The following is a 22949-nucleotide window of genomic DNA, read 5'->3' as shown; positions in this document are numbered from 1 at the left end:
ACAGCTATTTATTACCTTGTGACCATTTGAATGGGTCATAAGCGTAATTGATGTTATGACCATTTGAAGCGTCAATTGACCTTTCGGCCGTTGACCTTATGTCACCCAATTCAATAACGCATCGGTGCGTCTGCAATACCAACATGCTTGAAGTAATGCCATTACAGGCTTGAAGTAATACCAATTTTATTCTTCAACATTTATTTAAACGAATTAACTAATGTAAATATATTTTTTCAGCTATCACCATCATGTGACAAATATATGAGCCAGTGCTGCCAGATATTTGTTTTTAACTAAGTATGTACATATATAAATTCCAGCAAACTATATATTTCTATGAAAGGAATGATTTCCATTTTCTTTAGAGTCTCGTCAAAATAATTAAAATCTTTCCTATTTTATAAGCTTTTATTTACTTTCACTTGGCTGTTGTTTGTAATCAAAACTTGGAAGTTAAATTTGATAAACTTTCCGGTGTCCGATTGAGCTGAAATTTTGCACACATGTATAACTCCAATGACAATGCAATATTACTTTGCGATAATTCGATAAATTAATCGATAACAGAGTTATCGGTAAAGATTTGTATTCACAAGGGAATAAAAGCCTAAGTCCTCAAGAACGCAGGTAACTTCGCTTTGTTTGTGTATGCAAGAAACGTAGAAGTTAGGCTGTTATCGCTAAATGTTGCATACTTTTGTTGCATACTTTTGTTGCATACTTTTCTGCGCACTTGATTTTGTTTTACAGATTTTTGGCGATGGAACAGAGCAGAGATCTGCAATCAGTAGTTGTAAATTGAACGCGACATAGGCAAAGTCAAAATAAAATATGATTTTAAGTTAGTTAACACTCGAATAGAAGAACTTGACTGTTCAAAGTTGACTTCGAAGAAACCTTGTAATGTTCACGCATTAAAAGAAATGGATATGATGAGAAACGTTACAAATAACTAAGTAAAGATTACATAACTAATTTAAACAATATTTAATTTACTAAAAATTAAAAAAACTTCACCCCTATTCTACATTTCGACTTGGATTGGAATTTTTTCGATTTAGCAAATTTGGTATTCTGTGTTCCAATCTCTTTCGATCCAACTTCGAATCGTTCGATTTTGCGTATTCTGCATTTCGATCGTAGTTCCGTTTTTCTAAGTTGCAAATTAGGTGGCGGAAAAATATTTTCTTTTTAGTTTTTATTAATTTATAATAGATTTTTAACAAAAAAGTAAGTAAAACTTGTTAAGAAACGTAGAAGGCTTGATGGTGATTATATAAATCCAGGTCAAAATCAACATGTCGATGTCGAAGTCCTTGGACCTTTGCCCCGCAAAGGTATCTAACACATACTTGAAAGCATCCTTAAGTCGAAAGTTTTTTTTTGAACCTAAATAAGAAAATAAGTCATTAAACTTTACCACTTTTAAGTTCAATTTCTTACAATTCGTCACTCATCTCAAACGGATTGCACAAATCTCGCAATATTTGCCTTTCCATTCTCGCCTGGCCATTTTCGTATGCGTTGCTTTCCAACTCCACAAATAATGCCGCGGCTATTGATTCCATTATAATAGACAGCTATAATTTGTGTCTGTTCGTTGGGTTCAGTTATATGCCAAAGCAAGCTGCCGGAGTAGAGGAAGATGAAGCGAAAACGTAAACAATCCTTGCGGAAAGAATAAATAAATCTTCATAAAGTATTTTAGGCCAGTGCAATGAAATTAGCATCCATAAAATTCGGAAAATGTCAACTATATTCGTACAGGAATCCGTTTTAACAAAACTTGGTGGCCACTGCAGGTAATTAGTCAAAAGAAGGACAAAAACGCACTTACAATTAGGAAAGCACTTCACTCAAAAAAATATAACTATTGCTTTTTTTTGTACAAAATTGCGTGGATAATAAAATATTAACGTTTTTCAGTGTTTTGTTTACAAATTTTCTTTAATTTATTTTGTTCCAATGTTCACACATTCCGTACAAACAGCTGATTTCGAAAAATCATTTGTTCTTCCTCTTCTCGTTACGATTCCGTCGTAATGCAGAATACCCAACTTGGATTAAAGCGGAGCGTGGAACGGGAACGTAATCGAAATGCAGAATAGGGGTGATTAATTTTTTCGAATTACTGCATCTCGTCTTTTACTCATGGTTGTCAAGTTGACTGCATATATACCGACATATCCAAAGCTTTTGACAGAGTTTCGCACAAAGCTCTCTTGGCTAAATTGCGAAAAATGGGTTTCCACTCAACATTTTTACAATGGATTTATTCATACTTATCCAATAGGATAAATTTTGTTGTTATTGACAACGTAAAGTCATCACCTTACGTAGCAACCTCAGGTGTGCCCCAAGGTAGTATCCTTGGCCCGCTTTTCTTTATTCTCTTTATCAATGATGCAAATGCTTGTTTCAAGCAATGCAATTATCTCCTTTACGCTGATGATTTGAAAATTTTTTTCAGAATCAAGAACGAGTCTGATACTCTCATACTACAATCTGAGTTAAATAATTTTAATGAGTGGTGCTGTAAAAATAAGCTTGCGCTGAATGTCACAAATGTTACTACATAACTTATTCTAAATTATGTAATAAATTGATTTCGTCTTACTATGTCTCTAATAAGCCGTTATTTAGGGTGAATAAAATTCGGGATTTAGGTGTTGTATTTGATTCGTCTTTTACATTCAGCGAGCACTTAAATTTTATTATCCCCAACGCATATTCCTTACTGGCCTTTATTAAAAGAAATGAATCCGAGTTTAAGGACCCATATACTAAAAAACTATTATACAATGCCTTTGTACGGTCAAGGCTTGAGTATGGTTCCATAATATGGAGCCCTTATTATGAGGTACACAATAAGAGAGTCGAACGTGTGCAAAAAATATTCATGAAGTACTGTTTATACGATATAAACTTCGATCTGCTTCTTCCTCCATATATCTCTAGGTGTAAGCTAATTAATCTTCACACATTAGAAACTAGAAGAGTAATTACATCTATAATGTTTATTTATGATATTTCCAATGGCAATATTGATTGCCCAATACTGTTAGAGTCTTTGAACTTTTATGTTCCATCACGGACTTTGCACCAATATACTATGTTTGTAATTGACCAGTTTAGATCTAATTACGCACTTAATGGCCCGATCACTCACGCTCTAATTGCTATTAACTCAATCAATAATAATTATTGTATTGATTTTTCGATATCTCGTCGAAGTTTTAAAAATATGTTATTTTCCATTTTAAATTAACTTTACTGTAAATAAACCTTATGTTTAATAATGTTTAATATAGTCTGTAAGATTCTTGTAAATCATATACTGAATAAAGAAATATGAAATATAAATTTAACAAAAAAGCTTTTCTAAGAACAAGCTTATATTACTTGTTAATAAAACGAACTAAAAAGTAAAAAATAAAATTAAAGAAAAAAAACTTTTTTAAAAATAAGCTTTCATTATTGGCGGCCGCCGTGGTGTGATGGTAGCGTGCTCCGCCTACCACACCGTATGCCCTGGGTTCACACCCTGGACAAAGCAACATCAAAATTTTAGAAATACGGTTTTTCAATTAGAAGAAATTTTTTCTAAGCGGGGTCGCCCCCCGGCAGTGGTTGGCAAGCGCTCCGGGTGTATTTCTGCCATGAAAAGCTCTCAGTGAAAACTCATCTGCCTTGCAGATGCCGTTTGGAGTCGGCATAAAACATGTAGTCCGGCCAATTTATAGGGAAAATCAAGAGGAGCACGACGCAAATTGGAAGAGAAGCTCGGCCTTAGATCTCTTTGGAGGTTATCGCGCCTTACATTTATTTATGTTAAAAAGTACAAAATAAATTGACTGTAAAGAACTATAATACCTTATAAGTTCATTGTAACCTTTAACGATAATTAGGCTTTTTCGTCTGCCACAAAAAAAATTCCATATTGTACATAATTATATACTTTTAGCATTAAAACGTTAAACCTAAATTATTAAATCTTACAGTTTATATCACAGTCCTAATTGTTCTAATAAAAGCGTGTTACATTGTGATAGCAAGAAAAGGAGGTCCTAAATGTTCTTAATCATACCATCAAAATTTAACACGCTTTTTATTAGAACAATTAGGACTGTGCTATAAACTGTAAGATTTAATAATTTAAGTGTAAAGTTTTAATGTTAAAAATATATAATTATGTACAATATGGAATTTTTTTGTCGCAGACGAAAAAGCCTAATTATCGTTAAAGGTTACAAAGAACTTATAAGGTGTTATAGTTCTTTACAGTCAATTTATTTTTTACTTTTTAGTTAATTTTATTAACCAATAATAAGAGCTTATTTTTAAAAAAGTTTTTTTTTTCATTTTATTTCCTCAGCGTAAGTAGCTCAGGGTGTAAACATTAAGCGGCGAAATTTTTTAGTTGGCAGCACTGTTCTTAAATGAAACTACTTTCCTTAAATATAACTATTTATAAGTTATACATTCTAGTCAATATTTAATTTCTTGAAATTCCCCTCAATGCCAAACAAGTCGGAAGCATCTTTCGCCTTTCCGGGACGTAATTTTTCATTGACCTGGTGACGTTTCTCGAACTCCAATATCTCAGCACGATCGTCTTTGAGCTTCTTGTAAAATATTTCTGAAAAAAAAAAACAATACAAAGAAATATACTATGTATGTATATTTATTATGATATACTCTTTATGATTACTAGTCACATTTATGCAAAAGCTGCTTGAACTGTGGAACCTTTTAAAACATCTAGAGCGTCATCATCAGGGAGATGAGAAAAGTTGGGAGATGATAAAAGTGATCTACACGGACAACCTCGACGGACTGCAACAAGGCATACGCATATCTGTCGTCAATTAAAGCAGCTAAAGTGGTACTGTATTGGGCCAACTAACCAATGGCCGCTGACTCGAGCGACGGGAAATTTAATATCAAAATTCTTGCTCAAATGTTGGTGCTTGTTTTTGTTGTTGTAGCGATAGGGACACTCCCCGAAGGCCCTGGGGAGTCTTATCGATGTTGAAGGTCCTTTGCCGGATGCAGATCCGGTATGTTCCTGAAATAAGCACCATTAAGGTACCCTTCCACCCCCTTGATCCATGAGGAACTCGGGGTCGCCAGAGCCTCGGCTGTTAAAGAAAGGATTCGCCACGGGCATGTGAGGTTGACAATTGGGTTGGAGAAGCTACATATTGCGCTGGAAATCCCTTGGAAGGGTTGCGCTAAACAATTCCTTGAATTAATTTGGTATTTTAGTCGCCTCTTACGACAGATATACCTGCCGCGGGTATATTCCAAGTCCCCTAACCCGCTGGGGATATGTTGGTGGATTGGCAGGCCTTGTTTTGCCAATTGAGGATATCTCCGAGATTAAGGCCAAGCTTTGCCAGAAGAAATTTGTATGAAATAGCAGCTCACTACAGATCGATGGAGGAGCTTGGCCTTAGTCTCGGAGATATCTTGCGTGAAGTTATGACTGCTATTTAATCCTGAGCTTGGGCCACCACGTAAAAACGGACTACATTTGAAGGACTATGATTTGAGCACATGTACCTGCTGCCGATCTGAAGGCAAAGGCTGATGTCACCGCTCTACAGCAAAGACGATACACGGGGAGCGGCAGAAAGAGTAAAGGGGCTTGCGACGGCTATCATAGTGACCAGAAGGATATAAGTGGAAGGCTGAAAATGCGTACGATGGCTGCACATCGCTACAATAACAACAAAAATATCGCTGCCCACCACATTGGCGACTTGACCGCCAGAATGGGCAAGCAAGAGGTCTTTGGTAACAGAGGCGGAACCTTCATCATCCACTATGCAACGACTCTAACGGGGACGAGGCTGATCTCTAGCATAAAAATATTCATCAATTTACTTGGCTATCTCCTGATCACAGAACACAAAACATAATCGATTACGTCGAGATCGATAGCCGGCATAGTGGATGAGCGCACTCTATGATGACCCACTCGAATCTTTAACTTTTCGTATACAAGATACGCGCATTCCTTTGTGCTCCTAAGACAGTGCGCCTGGTGATAGAGAGAAAGTTTGCCCCTGAGAAGCTACTCGCTAAACACACAGCTAATTATATCTCTACTTGGCTCTCATTGATATCTTATGGTCGAACTAACAACAATACGTGCACATTTGTTACTTACTATATACCACCGCTGTGGATAAGAGAGGGTTCCAGAGTCCGAAAATTGGTCGAATCGCTTTGACAGCACTGCGTATGGAACCAGCAAAGCTGTATACCAGCACTTTCGTGATGCGAAGAGGGAAAAGAGACGCTTTCTCAAAATAAAAACATTTAAAGGCACATCAGGTATTATTTCGTCCCCACAGTCCAAAAAGGATTTTAATATAAAGCATCTTTAGTTTGTTAAGGATTAAAATAAATACACAAATGCAAGACGCGATAGCCTCCGAAGAGATTTTAGGCCGAGCGGTTTATGTAAATGTTTTACGCAGACTCCGAACGGCATCTGCAAGAGTTTTCACTGAGAAGCTTTTCATGGCAGAAACACACTCGGTGTGCTTGCCAAAGGGTTACATTAGGTTTAAGATGAAAAACTTTCGTATATCCGGAAAGTTTTTGGGGCTTAGATACCACTAGGTGAGTAAAAGTCAATCAAGAAGAACATACTTTTACATGTGGTTCTCTATATTTTGTGCAAGTCTCAATTGCATAAGTTGCTGGTCAGAGATTTCTTTAGTTGATGGAAGGAAGGATTTAGATACTTGTGGTGTGTGGAGTTTATTGTTCTCCCTCTTGACCGAAAAATGCTTAGCTCTTATGGTAATCGCATACTTCGTTCTAGTTTATAGCTTAATAATACCATTTACCTTTCAGTTGTGAACATTCCGCCTCTTCACCGCCATACTCTTTAGGCATAATACTCTGCGGCACATGTTTGAAAAAATCGTCGATATTGCTGTGCACATAGAGAACGCTCGTGAGCTCTTTCTTCATAAATGGCGTCATTAAAGCCAAAATTCGATCCATGAACGGTACAATGTTAATGAAATGGAACCCAATTAGGCGAATGGCAGCTGCTTCCTGTGAAGCGAATGAATAACCGTTATGTAAAACTAAATTACTCAAAATTAAAAAAAAAAAAATTACTCACCTGCAAATAGAACAGAAACTTCTTCACCTGAAAGAGCCCAATGCGTGCGACATGGCCCAAAGTCACGCCCTTCAAGTCCATAATTATAATGTGACCGGGTCGTATGCCATCCTCATACATCCAATGATCAAAAATCATGCAGTATCTGGAAAGCGAGATTAGATGAACGATGAACTAAATTTAATCTTGCAAATTAGCCTGCTTAGCTCAGGAATGAGTTTACTTTTCTAGCTCTGAAATGTGCTATAGAACGATTTTTCATATGATTTACATAGTTAGGTCTTGAAAGATTTTTTGGTCATCATACCAATGCGGTGTTAATATGATGATAACAATCAACTAAGATTAAAACGCATTCACGCTGACAACAGAAGATGAGATTGTATGGTGCGTGTTGGAGCGAGTTTTTCGAAAGTTTCATCGACGTGTACGAGCTGGCGCCGGCGCTTACCGAATAATATTTAACGATGAGCTGTATGCGTTTACGTAGACATTCACGTAGTTCGATAAATTCAGACCCAGCTGTTGCTTTGGTTGGCCATGTGGACGAACATGCACCAGCCTAGCAGGTATTCTTATCATAACCCGACTTGGGAGGCAGTACTTAGTGAAGAGCGATCTAACAACTCTGGAAGTTCCCGATTTACGGCAGGCTCCAGAATATACAAGTGACTAAGACAATTTATTGGAAACCAAATACTGATTAAACATTTAAGCGCCAAAGAAGTAAGTATTTCAACATTATCTCTTTCTTTATTATGTCATTTATGCGACGGATACCGTTTAAGCGTCAAATATCTGTTATTTGATTCATGGGTTCTCCCAAACTTATTTTCTGTAACCTCCATAGGAAGACTGTTGTTTCGAAAAGCCGTGCTTCTCAAAGTATCGAACAAATGTGATCCAAACATTTTTTGGTCGCCATGTCAAGGATTTGTGAGGTTACATTTGAGTTGATTAAAATTAAGTTAGAAATGGTTTAGCTGCCAAAAAACTAGAGGGAGTATGCAGATAATCAACAATTAACATAACAGGAGCCCTAAAATCTACCCCGACAGTAGCCTTGCATGTTATTCTACACATCCCGTCTGCGGACCAGGCTAAAGGTCTCGGGGCTGCTTGAGTGTAGGTCATATGGCCATAGTAGTACAGCGCCATCGAATCTAGGGCCCAACTTTCGAAACAATTCTTGGTGCCACAATAGAGTCGGAGGGTTGGCGAAAGAGTACAGAAATGGGAGAACATACTATACACGTGTATACCGATGGCTCGAAATTAACGGAAGAGGTCGAAGCTGCTGTTTACTGTGTCGCTTCAGAAATAGGTAGATCCTACAAGCTGCCAGATCACTGCTTGACTTTCAGGCGAAAATTGTAGCCGTGAAGAAAGCAGCAGGAACTCTGGAGATATTATACTTAAACGGAATTCGCGTCATATATATGATAGTCGGGCTGGGATTAAGGCAATAACCTCACACAGTACTCCATCAAGAAGTGTCATGGCATGCAAATAACCATTGGAGCGACCTCGCGCAGGCAGGGCCATACATCTTTATTGGGTTGCCGGTCATTAAGTGATAGAATGTAACGAGAAGGCAGATGAGTTGGTAAAGGAGGGGTATGAATCGGCGGTAAACGTCCCAATCCGTTTGGTAGAAACAAACAAATTTCTAAAATTATGTGCAAATCCTACGAAACTGGACCCACAAACTTGCTTATATCTCTAAAGAGCGAAGACTTGAGGCTCATGACGGGCATAATAACTGGACACTGCCTTATGGCGTCACCTGCTTATAGGTTAGGCCTCGTCAGTAACAGCAGATGTAGGAAGTGCTAGCTGCAAAAAGAAACAATTGAGGGCGTTCTGTGTTCATGTTCTGTGCTCGCCAGGTCAAGGCTCTAGCTACTAGGGACGGGAGTTGCTAGATCTCCAGGCAGCAAATAAGCTAGCTCTTAGAAAAGTTTTAGTATTTGCCACGAGGACGGAGTTCTTCTATAACATAAGTCCTGTAAACTAATTGGGGATTTTCCGTTTAGTCGTCGAACAAATTCTGGTAAGAGGCAATGTAAAGTCCTTATTAACGGGCCAAATCAACACAACTTATTTACCTGAAGATTCAGTCCAGATCTCTCGAATGACAATTTTAAGTCTCGATGCATCCATAGCAGACTAATCGAGACAACATTGCCATCGAGTTGGTTATAAATGGAGAGGGCAATGGACGTTATAAAAAGTGAGGTTCCCGTTTAACTTTCGTTTGATTAAATAAACGTCATTTCTTTACAGACTAAGTCAGGGCGCAATTACAGTTCTTGTAGCTAATCGAACAGTTTTTTAGTGCTCTTCCCAAGGGAATTAGTCCAAAACTAGATGCATAAGTAAATACAAAAAATTAAACTGCATACATATTTTTATCATATTCTCATAATTGATTAACCTCAACTTTAATTTAGATTGCACGCGAATGCGAATTCACGTCGAAGTTATATTTACATATATGATCACTTAATTAGCCTGCTAAAGCTTCATCTAACATTTTTTAAATATTGAAATCTTGGTTCCTAGACAGTTTGACAGTTAAATTTGACCCGTGTGCGAACTGTTACTTCACGAAGGCCCGTTTTTTTAGTGCTAGTGTAAACTTCGTTAAAGTTGACTGTTGTTATATTAACGATAAAGACACTCCCCGAGTATGTTCCGGTAACAAATCACTATTAAGGTACTAGCCCGACCATCTCCATGAGAAACTTCGGGTCGCCAGAGCTTCGCCTGCTAAATATGTGTATGATATATTCAAATAAAATAAAAGGACAACCTCGCTTAGAAATACTGCTTTCTAAATTTTTGATGTTTCAATTTTAACTGGAGTTTAAACTCACTCTGACAAATAGGGCATAGCTACATAGTTCACTAGGATGGACTGAATCGGGACCTTAAGGAAGCAAACCTATAGAATCGAATAAACAGGCAGTTATTGTCATACAATTACAATAAGCGAAGACCAGCTTTGTAAAAACTGCATCAGGCTGATTAGGTCTTATCAGATTTGTTTCCCAAAAACATATAAATGACTGTCTAGTAGAAGAAAAAACGGATAACGGAAACGGGAAAATAAAGAGATCGAGGGGGAAGAGGAAGAAAATTTAAAAGTGTTGGTACGAGCGCAAGATGTAGAGCTGTGGTCACTAAAGTGGAAACTGTGGCTGTGTTGGTAAGAGTAAAATCATAGTAGTTGTAGTGATTAAGTCGCTGATTAACTAGCAAAGAGGCTAGACGTATGCACGCATGTTTGTTAACACCCAAAAAAATATCGTTAATATGCTATAAATATTATTTTAGTGCTTGAGTCTAACAAAAAACTAAAACAAAATATATCGCAAACATTAAAGGGTTAAAACAATGTGCACATGAGAGTTTGTTTGCAAAATATGCTGTTGGAAATGAGCATATAAATAGTACCTTCCTTCGATGTTGCTACTCTGCTTTAAACTATGCTCTGTTTGTTCAGCGACTACCAAACGAAAGAGAATAATAATATTGTGGCAAATGTTGACATCACTAGGCTGTTAGTAAATAATCACGCAACAACAAAAATATGAAGCAAGCAACACTTTTATACATGAATACATCAGTCATCATTTATACGTATACATACAAGGCAACGAAGAGAAATTTCACACACATATGTATATGTGGTCATCAGCCGAAGTTGTTACTCACACATACACACGCATATATGTAGCTCCATTACCAAGCACGAGATACAGCAGTTCTAGAAGGCGAAACGTCTAGACTTTAGTAGAAATATGCGAATGAAGCAACGGAGAGTATAAAAACAGCGCAAGCTGAGTAGTCAGAATTAGTTTTTATTTAAGCACGCTATTGGTTGTGAAGTATAAGTGTTATTGTGAAATACCCTCAAAGTAGTCTAATAAAGCCCATTTTGCATTATTGAATATTGGAGTTATTTATTCAACAGTTTAGCGATTCGAACGTTAGCAGAAGGTTTGGAATAACACGAATTTTCCAAAATTCGTTACAATATGTATGAAATGAGCACAAACAAATATTCCACTACCTGACGACCTCTGCATTAGACCGATTTTGGAAATGTTCGTTAGGGTCCCATAAACTGCCTTTTGAAATCGCACACGCACTACTAAAAACTAAAAAACCTGCAATATTCAGTAAACTGGCTTCCTCTCCTATATGCGCTCATGCAATGGTTGTTTTTTACAACGCCTTTTATCGGTGATAAGTGGTTAGTAAATCGAATGAACGGTTCTATAGGTATTGAATTGGGAGGCACGGAGGTAGTCATAATTTCGAAATTTCAGATTTTTTCAGATAAAAAATTTCTAACTGAAATACTGTTAAGTCCTGGGAAACTGTTATAGATTTTGGTTTTTAATAACCTTAGTACCTGGGCGACCGAGCTTTGCTCGGAACGTTTCGTTGTGCTGGCAACGTTTCTTTGTTTTTTAATTTAGAATAGGTGGCAAACTTAAATGGCAACCCTACTCAAAAATGCTCCTATTGTAATGAGTGAAATACCTTTCGTTTGATACCCATATCGGCATATCTCATGTAATTTTTTTTTAATTTCGAATAGGTGGCAGCCCTAAATGGCAACCCTACTAAAAATGTCCCTATTGTAATACGGAGTGAAATACCTTTCGTTTGATACCCATATCGGCATATCTTATGCAATTTTTTTAAATTTAGAATAGGTGGCAACCCTACTCAAAAATATCTCTATTGTAATGCGGAGTGAAATACCTTTCGTTTGATACCCATATCGGCACATCCCATGCAATTTTTTTTTTAATTTCGAATAGGTGGCAACCCTACTCAAAAATTTCCCTATTGTAATGCGGAGTAAAATACCTTTCGTGTGATACCCATATCGGCATATCTCATACAATTTTTTTTTAATTTCGAATTGGTGGCAACCCTAAATGGCAAGCCTACTCAAAAATGTCCCGATTGTAATGCGGAGTGAAATACCTTTCGTTTGATACCCATATCGGCATATCTCATGCTCATGCAATTTTTTTTAATTTCAAATAGGTGGCAACCTTTTGAAACATTCTGAGTGGCAACATCGAGCTAGAAAGTCTTAGAAGGTGATACATTATCTCTGTGCCAAATTTCATTTAAATCGGTTGAGCCGTTCCCGAGATCGTTCGGCTACACAAACAAACAAGAATTGCTCGTTTAAAGTTATAAGATATTCGTTTTCGAGGTCGTCGATGATAATGCTGCCCTTTTATTTTGAATTTGACCTCTTTTTTTAGGACCATCTCCAATTAGCAATCTGTTAGATAGAATGACCAACCCCCCGTTAAATCTATAGTTGTGAATATTTTTTAGAACAAATCGGATTGTCAATACACGAAAGCTAGCCAAACACTTGACTTTTATTTACACTTTTTCCTTGCAATTAACTGAGGTGCGTAGCTTCAGTTAGCATGGAGAAAACGAGAATTTCGATATTTTCTATATAAGTGACTAACTACAGATGGTGAAAACGGCCCTTGAAGATTTATGCGATTTAACTTCTAAAATCATTAACTTACAGTTTCATGCAATCCGCAAAGTTAAAATGTGATGCATTAGTGTCTGTTAATTTTCCAACTATGACACGATAACCTTCCGGCGTTGTTTGTGGTAAAGGGCAAATTGAGCTGAAAATATAAGAGATAGATATATAAACCTTAATAGACGATATATATAAATAAAAAAAAAAAAATAAATGTAAGGATATATATAAATAGACAATATATTTTTGGCTCCTATATCCATGTTTTGAGGATGTATGTATCTAAACTACTGCAAAAATTTACAGTTCAGATCTAGTTCTTTTCCTGGTAACATTTCTACATGTTGCTTCAAGTACGATATTATTCCCCTTTTCGATAGTTCCGAACCGGTGGGAAAGTGTGCGAAAGAAGGCATACTCACAGTCGAAGCTCCTTAAGACCCCAGCGGGTTAGGGGGTCAGAATATTCCCGCGGTAGGCATGCCTGTCGTAAGAGGCGACTAAAATACCAGATTCAAGGGGCTGTGTAGCGCAACCCTTCAGGTTGCCAGCGCAATATATAGCTTCTCCAAACCCAATCGTCAACCTCACCTATCCGCGGCGAATCCTGTTTCACTAACAGACAAGGCTCTGGCGACCCAAGCTCCTCAATGACTTGGGGGTGGGGAGGGAGGGAATGGCCTGAAGGTCTAATGAGGCCACATAAATCGTTCCCGAGATGGTCGGGCTAGCACCTTAGTGGTGCTGTGGTACCGGAGCGTACCGAATCTGTATCCGGCAAAGGACCATTACATCGATAACACTCCCCAAAGTCTTCGGGGAGCAACCTTATCGCTACAACAACAACAACAACAAGCTCCTTAAGCTGGTAGCAGTTTTTTGTTGGTGACGTATTTGTCAAATATGTATGTGTATGTTAAATAAGAAATATAAAAATCCAAATTGTCGATTTTATAATTGAAGAAAATATAACTACTAACTAACTAGTACTTATTTGGCACTTTAGGTCTAGTCCCGACCCAGACAATTGTACCACTAGTTACTGACTTCCCTTCATGGTTATTCTTCTAAACGAATCGTAACACCTTTTAGTATGCTTCTCGATGCAACAAACGACAATGTTAAAACGACTGCAAAGCTCAAAAGGACTTTGGAAGAAAATGTAGAGCTTCTCAGGTAGCAAAGTTTCAGTTAAGAACACAACTTTGGCGGTTCTTGCAAGGATAGCAAAAAGAGTGCCGAGACGCTTTTAACGTTTGCTTCAAATTGAAGGGGTGTTAGGCATATTTTTATTTTAGATGACTAATCTTGTCTAATACATACATACATGTTCAAAACATTTGCTCAGAATTTTTTTTTTATTTTTTTTATGGTTTTTGCACATCTTAAGAAGAAAATAAAAGCCCTATTATTGTCAGGAATGTTTGCAGAATGATTTCATAATATTTTACAGTTAGTGATGAATATCTTTGCTTCATTTGGAAATAAGTTTGCGATATGAAACGAGTACAGAATTATTTGAGATTCGATTTCGATCGTTTCTGGATCAGTTTGGAGTTTCGATGGGCTGACCTTGAACATACTTTTCGAATAATTTCCATACCGATGACTTTCTTAGACCCGGCTACTTTTTTCCAAACCGTTTACTTTATTGAAGACGTCAAATTTTTTTGAATTCGGTTCATCTTTAACAATTCATGATTTGTAAACATCTTTGCTGGCGGTATGAGGGAATATTGTAAAGAATTTAGTGAAACTCCGCTTATTCGCAACTTCTGCTTACGTTCGTGTCGCTAAACTGTTGAATAAAACACTCCAATATATTGTATTACAAAATGGTCTTTATTAGACTACTTTGAAAATACTTCGCAATTAAACTTCACTTCGCAATTGATAGCGTGCTTAAATCAAACTGAATACAGATTACTCAGCTTTCCCTGCTTTTATACTCTGTGCCCAAATGTCTAGACGTTTCTTCTGGTAGAATTTTCTACTTGGTTACCAGCTATACGCTACCAGCTATAAACTACAGATACGCGTTTATAGCCTCTCGCACAGTCATATGCGCGTGTATATGTGAGTAATACTTCGCTGATGACCACATCTGCATGTTAGTTATCTCTTCGTTGCCTTGTATGTATGTGGGTAAATGATGATTATGTGTTTATGTAGCTTGTAATTTTTTTTAAATGGGCATGGCACCGCCCACTTGTGATAAATTCAATTTTACAAATATTATTATAAATCAAAAATCGTTTAACCTATCGTAATAAAATTCGGCAGAGAGGTGGCCTTTACTATAAGGAATGCTTTGAAGAAAAATTAACGAAATCGGTTAAGGACCACGCCCACTTTTATATATTTGATTTTTAAAAAGGTCGTGGACGAATAAAATAAGCTATATCTTTGCAAAAAAGAGCTTTATATCAATGGTATTTCATTTCCCAAGTGGATTTCTCATAATAAATAGGAAAAACTTCAAATTTAAAAAAATGGGCGTGGCACCGCCGTAACTCGAAGAAAAATTAACATATCGTAATGAAATTGTGTACACATATTTTTCATATATTTCTGTTGTTGTGCCTTTAGATAATAACCTTAGAGATGGTAATATTCGTCACAATATATAATGTACGCGTAAGGGAACTGTGGGCGTAGTGTGGGGGAGTGGGAATACAAAATTGAAGCGCAAGTGTAGTCATTACAATGCAGCATAATGTGGTAACAATGTACTTGGTATAGTTGATATGACCGAAATCAGTTGGCAATGTAAGGCAAGGACACTAAAGTCAAATGGAGGAAAGTAAAAGAAATCAAAGATTTGTTATATGTGTGTTATCGGGAGGTATAGATGAGTTATCAAAGTGTTATAAATTTTCTATCGATAACAAAGGTGTTATTCGTTTTTAGACTAGTTATGGAATTAATCGAGAGTTATCGATTTTTTTACCGAAAAATTATGTATCTATTATTTAAGAAAAGCTGTTGAAATTTTGCAATTGTTATTTATTGGTTTGTTATAAAAAATGTATCGATTATTTACGGATTTCTAACAATTTGTTACCATCGTGTTATGGATTTATTGTCGAAAAGTTATCGATTTGTTATCAAAAGTGATCGGATTGTCATCGGAAAGTAATCGATCCTTTATCGGACTGCTACCAACTTGTTATCGGCTTAATATGTATGTTTACACGTCTAGCATCACGACGTTTTTGATTTTTGAAAACGGGTTACTTAAACTTACTACGAATTGCGTTTTTTAAACGGGTGAAATTTTGCCATCAGTTTAATTTTTCAGAACAAACTACTTTTTGGACCAACTAAAATTGTTTGAGTTTTTAGAACCGGCTTCTTTACACAACCAGTTATTTTTTGGTAGACGCTAAGTCTTTTACAGCCCGTTAAATCTTTGTAACCCGTAACTTTTTTTCTAATTTTTTTAAGACGGGTTAAGTTTTTGGCATCAGTCTCCTTCTTTGGAACCAGATACCTTCAGGTACCGACTGCGTTTTGGAGGTGTGTTAATTTAATTTTTTGGCAAACGGTTACTTTTTTCGGGCCGTCCACTTTTTCTAGGCCGAATCATTTTTGGACATCCACAAATCCCTGATATGGTACAGGACTTTTAGAATGACATCCTTGTTCGTCGATATAGAACTCGACTTCGCATTCGGAATTTTATTTTTTAGCCATTGAACGGCTCATCATAAAACGAGTTTTTTTCAAACAGAATCCTTCTTGTTTCAACAGAAAACGATGTATTAAATTTCAAGCGAATTCCCAACTAGATCAAACTTTATGGGGAAAATCAAACTTTATGGGGAAAAGACAAATTTATAGCATTAGTAACAAAAATTTTGGAGTGTCCCTTTCGGTTTCAAATCCAGATATTTAGCATAATCGATTGGTAAAAAATTCGTTTCATTTCAATGAGCAGTTCCTTAGTTATGGGGCTGGACTTTAATTCTGCTCTTAAAAAATATAAGTATGTATTTTCTATCATTTGTGTTTTATAAGCTTTTTTAAACGGTTTTATTCAGCTTGACAGGATTTTTGAATTTGACGAATTTTGTAATTGAAATTTAAGTAGCTTCCCGATAAGCTACAAGCTTGAAACTTGGAATATAGTTCAGAATACGATGACAATGCAATACTAAGAAAAAAATCACCGCTAGGTGGCGCAAGGATCGAGGTATTCACAAAAATTGTACTTTGGTCCGAGTTGGCTCATATTTGGAACACATAATACATACAAGAATAGAAAGCGACCTATGAAAAAAAATCGCCGTTAGTTGGCACAAGGGTCGAGATATTGACAAAAATCTTATTTGTTGTCCGATTTGGTCCATATTTGGAACACATAATACATACAGTCCGGTAGAAGTGACATCAAAATATTTTGGAGTTGGAGGAGGGACAAGCATACGTGGCGCAGAGTCGAGTAAAGTCTTTGGAAGGATTATGTATTGAGGACTTAGATTGTAACAAATTATCAGAAAGGAGTCCTTGTAATAATGAGTAACTAAATGAACTAAATAGAATGAAAAATAATAGGCAATTAAATAAAGACTAAAAACTTGGAAATAAAATAATTAAAAAAAATTTGGAAGTTAAACGGTTTTATTGAAAACAAAACTTACATGAAGAAATAATAATACTAAAAGCTAGAAAATAATTAGGTAGGTCCTAGGTACTAGTCACGACACTCCCAATCAATCTGGAGCGTTGATCAGACAATTAAATAAAAGCGTTGGACGCGTCAAATTTCTATTGATAGTCATAAGTAAAACCAACTGAACCTTAATAAGGTTATGCTACGCCTCAAATTTTTAGAAATTTCACGCGCCCAACGCTTTTATTTAATTGTCTGATCAACGCTCCAGATTGATGAGGAGTGTGGTGACTAGTACCTAGGACCTTCCTAATTATTTTCTAGCTTTTAGTATTATTATTACTTTATGTAATTATTGTTTTCAGTAAAACCTTTTAACTCAAACATTTTTTTTTAAATTATTTTATTTTAGTCCCACTTGCAGAACGGCAAGTTAACTTTTTAACTCAGAGTTAACCTCACACGAAGTAAGCCTTAAATTCGGGAAACTAAAACGGATGCGTGACTATTTTTTTGACCTGGACTTCCTCGATTCAAATAAAAAAATTTTAAAACTTTTCAAATGGGTTCCGTTAAACCAGTTTGAAATGTTTTGTTATTTTCAATAGTGACACAAGGGCAACTTTCTTTGTTTCGCTTTGAAAATACTTCGCAATTAAACTTCACTTCGCAATTGATAGCGTGTTTAAATCAAACTGAATACAGATTACTCAGCTTTCGCTGCTTTTATACTCTGTGCCCAAATGTCTAGACGTTTCTTCTGGTAGAATTTTCTATGTGGTTACCAGCTATACGCTACCAGCTATAAACTACAGATACACGTTTATAGCCTCTCGCATAGCCATATGCGCGTGTATATGTGAGTAATACTTCGCTGATGACCACATCTGCATGTTAGTTATCTCTTCGTTGCCTTGTATGTATGTGGGTAAATGATGATTATGTGTTTATGTAGCTTGTAATTTTTTTTAAATGGGCATGGCACCGCCCACTTGTGATAAATTCAATTTTACAAATATTATTATAAATCAAAAATCGTTTAACCTATCGTAATAAAATTCGGCAGAGAGGTGGCCTTTACTATAAGGAATGCTTTGAAGAAAAATTAACGAAATCGGTTAAGGACCACGCCCACTTTTATATAATTGATTTTTAAAAAGGTCGTGGACGAATAAAATAAGCTATATCTTTGCAAAAAAGAGCTTTATATCAATGGTATTTCATTTCCCAAGTGGATTTCTCATAATAAATAGGAAAAACTTCAAATTTAAAAAAATGGGCGTGGCACCGCCATAACTCGAAGAAAAATTAACATATCGTAATGAAATTGTGTACACATATTTTTCATATATTTCTGTTGTTGTGCCTTTAGATAATAACCTTAGAGATGGTAATATTCGTCACAATATATAATGTACGCGTAAGGGAACTGTGGGCGTAGTGTGGGGGAGTGGGAATACAAAATTGAAGCGCAAGTGTAGTCATTACAATGCAGCATAATGTGGTAACAATGTACTTGGTATAGTTGATATGACCGAAATCAGTTGGCAATGTAAGGCAAGGACACTAAAGTCAAATGGAGGAAAGTAAAAGAAATCAAAGATTTGTTATATGTGTGTTATCGGGAGGTATAGATGAGTTATCAAAGTGTTATAAATTTTCTATCGATAACAAAGGTGTTATTCGTTTTTAGACTAGTTATGGAATTAATCGAGAGTTATCGATTTTTTTACCGAAAAATTATGTATCTATTATTTAAGAAAAGCTGTTGAAATGTTGGAGTTGTTATTGGTTTGTTATAAAAAATTTATCGATTATTTACGGATTTCTAACAATTTGTTGCCATCGTGTTATGGATTTATTGTCGAAAAGTTATCGATTTGTTATCAAAAGTGATCGGATTGTCATCGGAAAGTAATCGATCCTTTATCGGACTGCTACCAACTTGTTATCGGCTTAATATGTATGTTTACACGTCTAGCATCACGACGTTTTTGATTTTTGAAAACGGGTTACTTAAACTTACTACGAATTGCGTTTTTTTAAACGGGTGAAATTTTGCCATCAGTTTAATTTTTCAGAACAAAATACTTTTTGGACCAACTAAAATTGTTTGAGTTTTTAGAACCGGCTTCTTTACACAACCAGTTATTTTTTGGTAGACGCTAAGTCTTTTACAGCCCGTTAAATCTTTGTAACCCGTAACTTTTTTTGTAATTTTTTTAAGACGGGTTAAGTTTTTGGCATCAGTCTCCTTCTTTGGAACCAGATACCTTCAGGTACCGACTACGTTTTGGAGGTGTGCTAATTTAATTTTTTGGCAAGCGGTTACTTTTTTCGGGCCGTCCACTTTTTCTAGGCCGAATCATTTTTGGACATCCACAAATCCCTGATATGGTACAGGACTTTTAGAATGACATCCTTGTTCGTCGATATAGAACTCGACTTCGCATTCGGAATTTTATTTTTTAGCCATTGAACGGCTCATCATAAAACGAGTTTTTTTCAAACAGAATCCTTCTTGTTTCAACAGAAAGCGATGTATTAAATTTCAAGCGAATTCCCAACTAGATCAAACTTTATGGGGAAAATCAAACTTTATGGGGAAAAGACAAATTTATAGCATTAGTAACAAAAATTTTGGAGTGTCCCTTTCCCGATAAGCTAGAAGCTTGAAACTTGGAATATAGTTCAGAATACGATGACAATGCAATACTAAGAAAAAAATCACCGCTAGGTGGCGCAAGGATCGAGGTATTCACAAAAATTGTACTTGTGGTCCGAGTTGGCTCATATTTGGAACACATAATACATACAAGAATAGAAAGCGACCTATGAAAAAAAATCGCCGTTAGTAGGCACAAGGGTCGAGATATTGAAAAAAAATCTTATTTGTTGTCCGATTTGGTCCATATTTGGAACACATAATACATACAGTCCGGTAGAAGTGACATCACAATATTTTGGAGTTGGAGGAGGGACAAGCATACGTGGCGCAGAGTCGAGTAAAGTCTTTGGAAGGATTATGTATTGAGGACTTAGATTGTAACAAATTATCAGGAAAGAGTCCTTGTAATAATGAGTAACTAAATGAACTAAATAGAATGAAAAATAATAGGCAATTAAATAAAGACTAAAAACTTGGAAATAAAATAATTAAAAAAAATTTGGAAGTTAAACGGTTTTATTGAAAACAAAACTTACATGAAGAAATAATAATACTAAAAGCTAGAAAATAATTAGGTAGGTCCTAGGTACTAGTCACGACACTCCCAATCAATCTGGAGCGTTGATCAGACAATTAAATAAAAGCGTTGGACGCGTCAAATTTCTATTGATAGTCATAAGTAAAACCAACTGAACCTTAATAAGGTTATGCTACGCCTCAAATTTTTAGAAATTTCACGCGCCCAACGCTTTTATTTAATTGTCTGATCAACGCTCCAGATTGATGAGGAGTGTGGTGACTAGTACCTAGGACCTTCCTAATTATTTTCTAGCTTTTAGTATTATTATTACTTTATGTAATTATTGTTTTCAATAAAACCTTTTAACTCAAACAGTTTTTTTTAAATTATTTTATTTTAGTCTCACTTGCAGAACGGCAAGTTAACTTTATAACTCAGAGTTAACCTCACACGAAGTGAGCCTTAAAGTCGGGAAACTAAAACGGATGCGTGACAATTTTTTTGACCTGGACTTCCTCGATTCAAATAAAAAAATTTTAAAACTTTTAAAATGGGTTCCGTTAAACCAGTTTGAAATGTTTTTGTTATTTTCAATAGTGACACAAGGGCAACTTTCTTTGTTTCGCTTTGAGCTGTGGACTATAGCTTGAACTGGTCTATCTGTGGGTAGTGATAGAACAATACGAGTACTGAGTGAGAAGTTAGCATCGATACTTTTCCAAAAAATACTGGAGTATTTCGTACTCGAAGCTTTCTTTCAAGTACTGAGTAAAGGATCGATACTTTACCTAGATAATTTTTCCCGATTCTTTACCAAGTGCCGGTGGTCAACATTTTTAAGATCAACAAAGTTCAGTCCATTAACGCAATAACTTGAGCATAAACTGATGATAACGTAAAAGCTTCGCATTTGACTTAAACCCACTTTTTGACAATGGTGGAACGAGAGATGATTTCTGCATATGGTGGCAAAAGAAAAGTATGTGTTTATTGTCCAGAATTATCAACTCCAAAAAAGTTATGAAAAGCTGGTAGCTCCATAAAATTTCAATACATTTTAATTTGTCATGCAATAGAGCTTTTTCGTTCTACTTAGAAATTTTGGTGGATGGTGTTGAAAATGATCGAAGTCAGATTATATCCACGCCCACTTTCAAAAATGCCGATTGTATGAACAATATAAATTTATTACAATGTTGTAAAATGGACGTGGCGCCGCCCAAATTTAAAAGTTTTGCAAGCCATAAATCAAAAGCCGTTGATATCACTTTGCAATTTGGCGGAAATATGGTCCCTGAAATATATATAGATCCGATCAAAAGACGTTTAGACGGTTAAGCGACAATTAAATAAGTAAGATCAAAAGCGGATAAAGGCCACGCCTGCTTTAAAAAAGGAGCTCACAGTTTTAATCTTAAAAAAATTTCCAATATATATGTATATGGTACGTAACATAACTACCAGTAGAGATATGGTAGTGCAAAGTTCACAAGTTTAAAAAGTAGGAAAATCGTTCTGATCCCATTCTATTTAGTTAATCTCTCCACAGAAAGTTGAATGCCATAAAGAAATGTATGACGTGATTTACCTCCGAGAAGATTTAGGCCGAGCTTCTCTTCAATTTGCGTCGTGCTATTTTTGATTTTCCTTAAAAATTCCGAAGTACTCACTTGGATCGAGTATACTAGTATGCACAATAGATCTACACAAAGGTCGTAGTGCCTCCAGGCCTATTAAAAAATAATAATACTCGATACCTTTGACTCAGTATGAGTACCAGCATTGATACTTTGAACCAAGTATTTTATATGCGTACCGGTATCGATACTTTTTTCTAAAATTTATATCACTATCTGTGAGGACCTCACACAGACTGCATAAGTAAGAAGTTTGCTTAACCACTAAACTAAAAAACCTTCTCAAAAACCACTAGCTATGTTAGAAAATGAATCCGTCTAAATACTCACACCGTACGCATTGCCCGCTGCAGCTCTGGTCGTTCACAGTCCAAATTCGAGAAGAAATCTTCGCAATGTGTGCGAGCCGTTAAATTTGTGTCCAGTACCTGTTTGGCCATTTCCATGCTATTCATGCAAGCATGGAAAAAGTGTAAGGCTTCTTCTTCTGCCAGATTCTGCATATGCGGTTGGGCGCGTATCCAATTGACGAACTTTTGCATTTCTGCGCGTGAAATTTCCGGAAAGCGAGCATATTGCTCCAATAAATCGGCGGGTTTCATTGCGCGACAATTTATTTGATTGGTTAGGTGTTGTTGTTCTAAATTTCAAAAAGTTAGCACTGCGAGTTTTGCACTTTTTCACTTTAAGAAAATGTTTTTTTTTGTTTAAATAAAATCTTTTGAATTGTTAGTTTCTTGCATGAAATAATTTTTAGTTCCAAAATTTAAGTAACATTTTTGTTGTTTAACTGCTACTGCGGCTATGCGCGATTCGA

The 22949-nt window shown here is 36.1% G+C and overlaps 1 protein-coding gene across 1 annotated transcript; it reads right to left on the bottom strand.

Moving 5' to 3' along the window:
• Positions 1–88: 88 nt before the first annotated feature.
• On the bottom strand, positions 89–22949 carry LOC137236559 (alpha-tocopherol transfer protein-like). The gene is made up of 5 exons (XM_067759318.1): positions 22463–22949; positions 12730–12837; positions 7151–7295; positions 6867–7080; positions 89–4642 (listed from the first exon to the last, which is right to left on the bottom strand). Exons 1-5 carry the CDS (start codon positions 22732–22734, stop codon positions 4488–4490), a joined length of 894 nt encoding a protein of 297 aa, XP_067615419.1. The 5' UTR covers positions 22735–22949; the 3' UTR covers positions 89–4487.

The sequence above is a fragment of the Eurosta solidaginis genome, chromosome 1, assembly GCF_040869045.1.
Source record: "Eurosta solidaginis isolate ZX-2024a chromosome 1, ASM4086904v1, whole genome shotgun sequence".
Lineage (NCBI taxonomy): Eukaryota > Metazoa > Arthropoda > Insecta > Diptera > Tephritidae > Eurosta > Eurosta solidaginis.
The sequence above is the reverse complement of the archived record's forward strand: the minus strand, read 5'-3'. Positions and strand labels throughout refer to the sequence as shown.

Excerpts from the sequence above, each read along its gene's own strand:
- LOC137236559 (XM_067759318.1), bottom strand. The coding sequence starts at position 22,734 with ATGAAACCCGCCGATTTATTGGAGCAATATGCTCGCTTTCCGGAAATT. Across the intron at positions 12,838-22,462 it reads CAGCGGGCAATGCGTACGGT|CTCAATTTGCCCTTTACCAC; the intron begins GTGAGTATTTAG and ends TTATATTTTCAG. Across the intron at positions 7,296-12,729 it reads TTTGCGGATTGCATGAAACT|ATACTGCATGATTTTTGATC; the intron begins GTAAGTTAATGA and ends CTCGCTTTCCAG.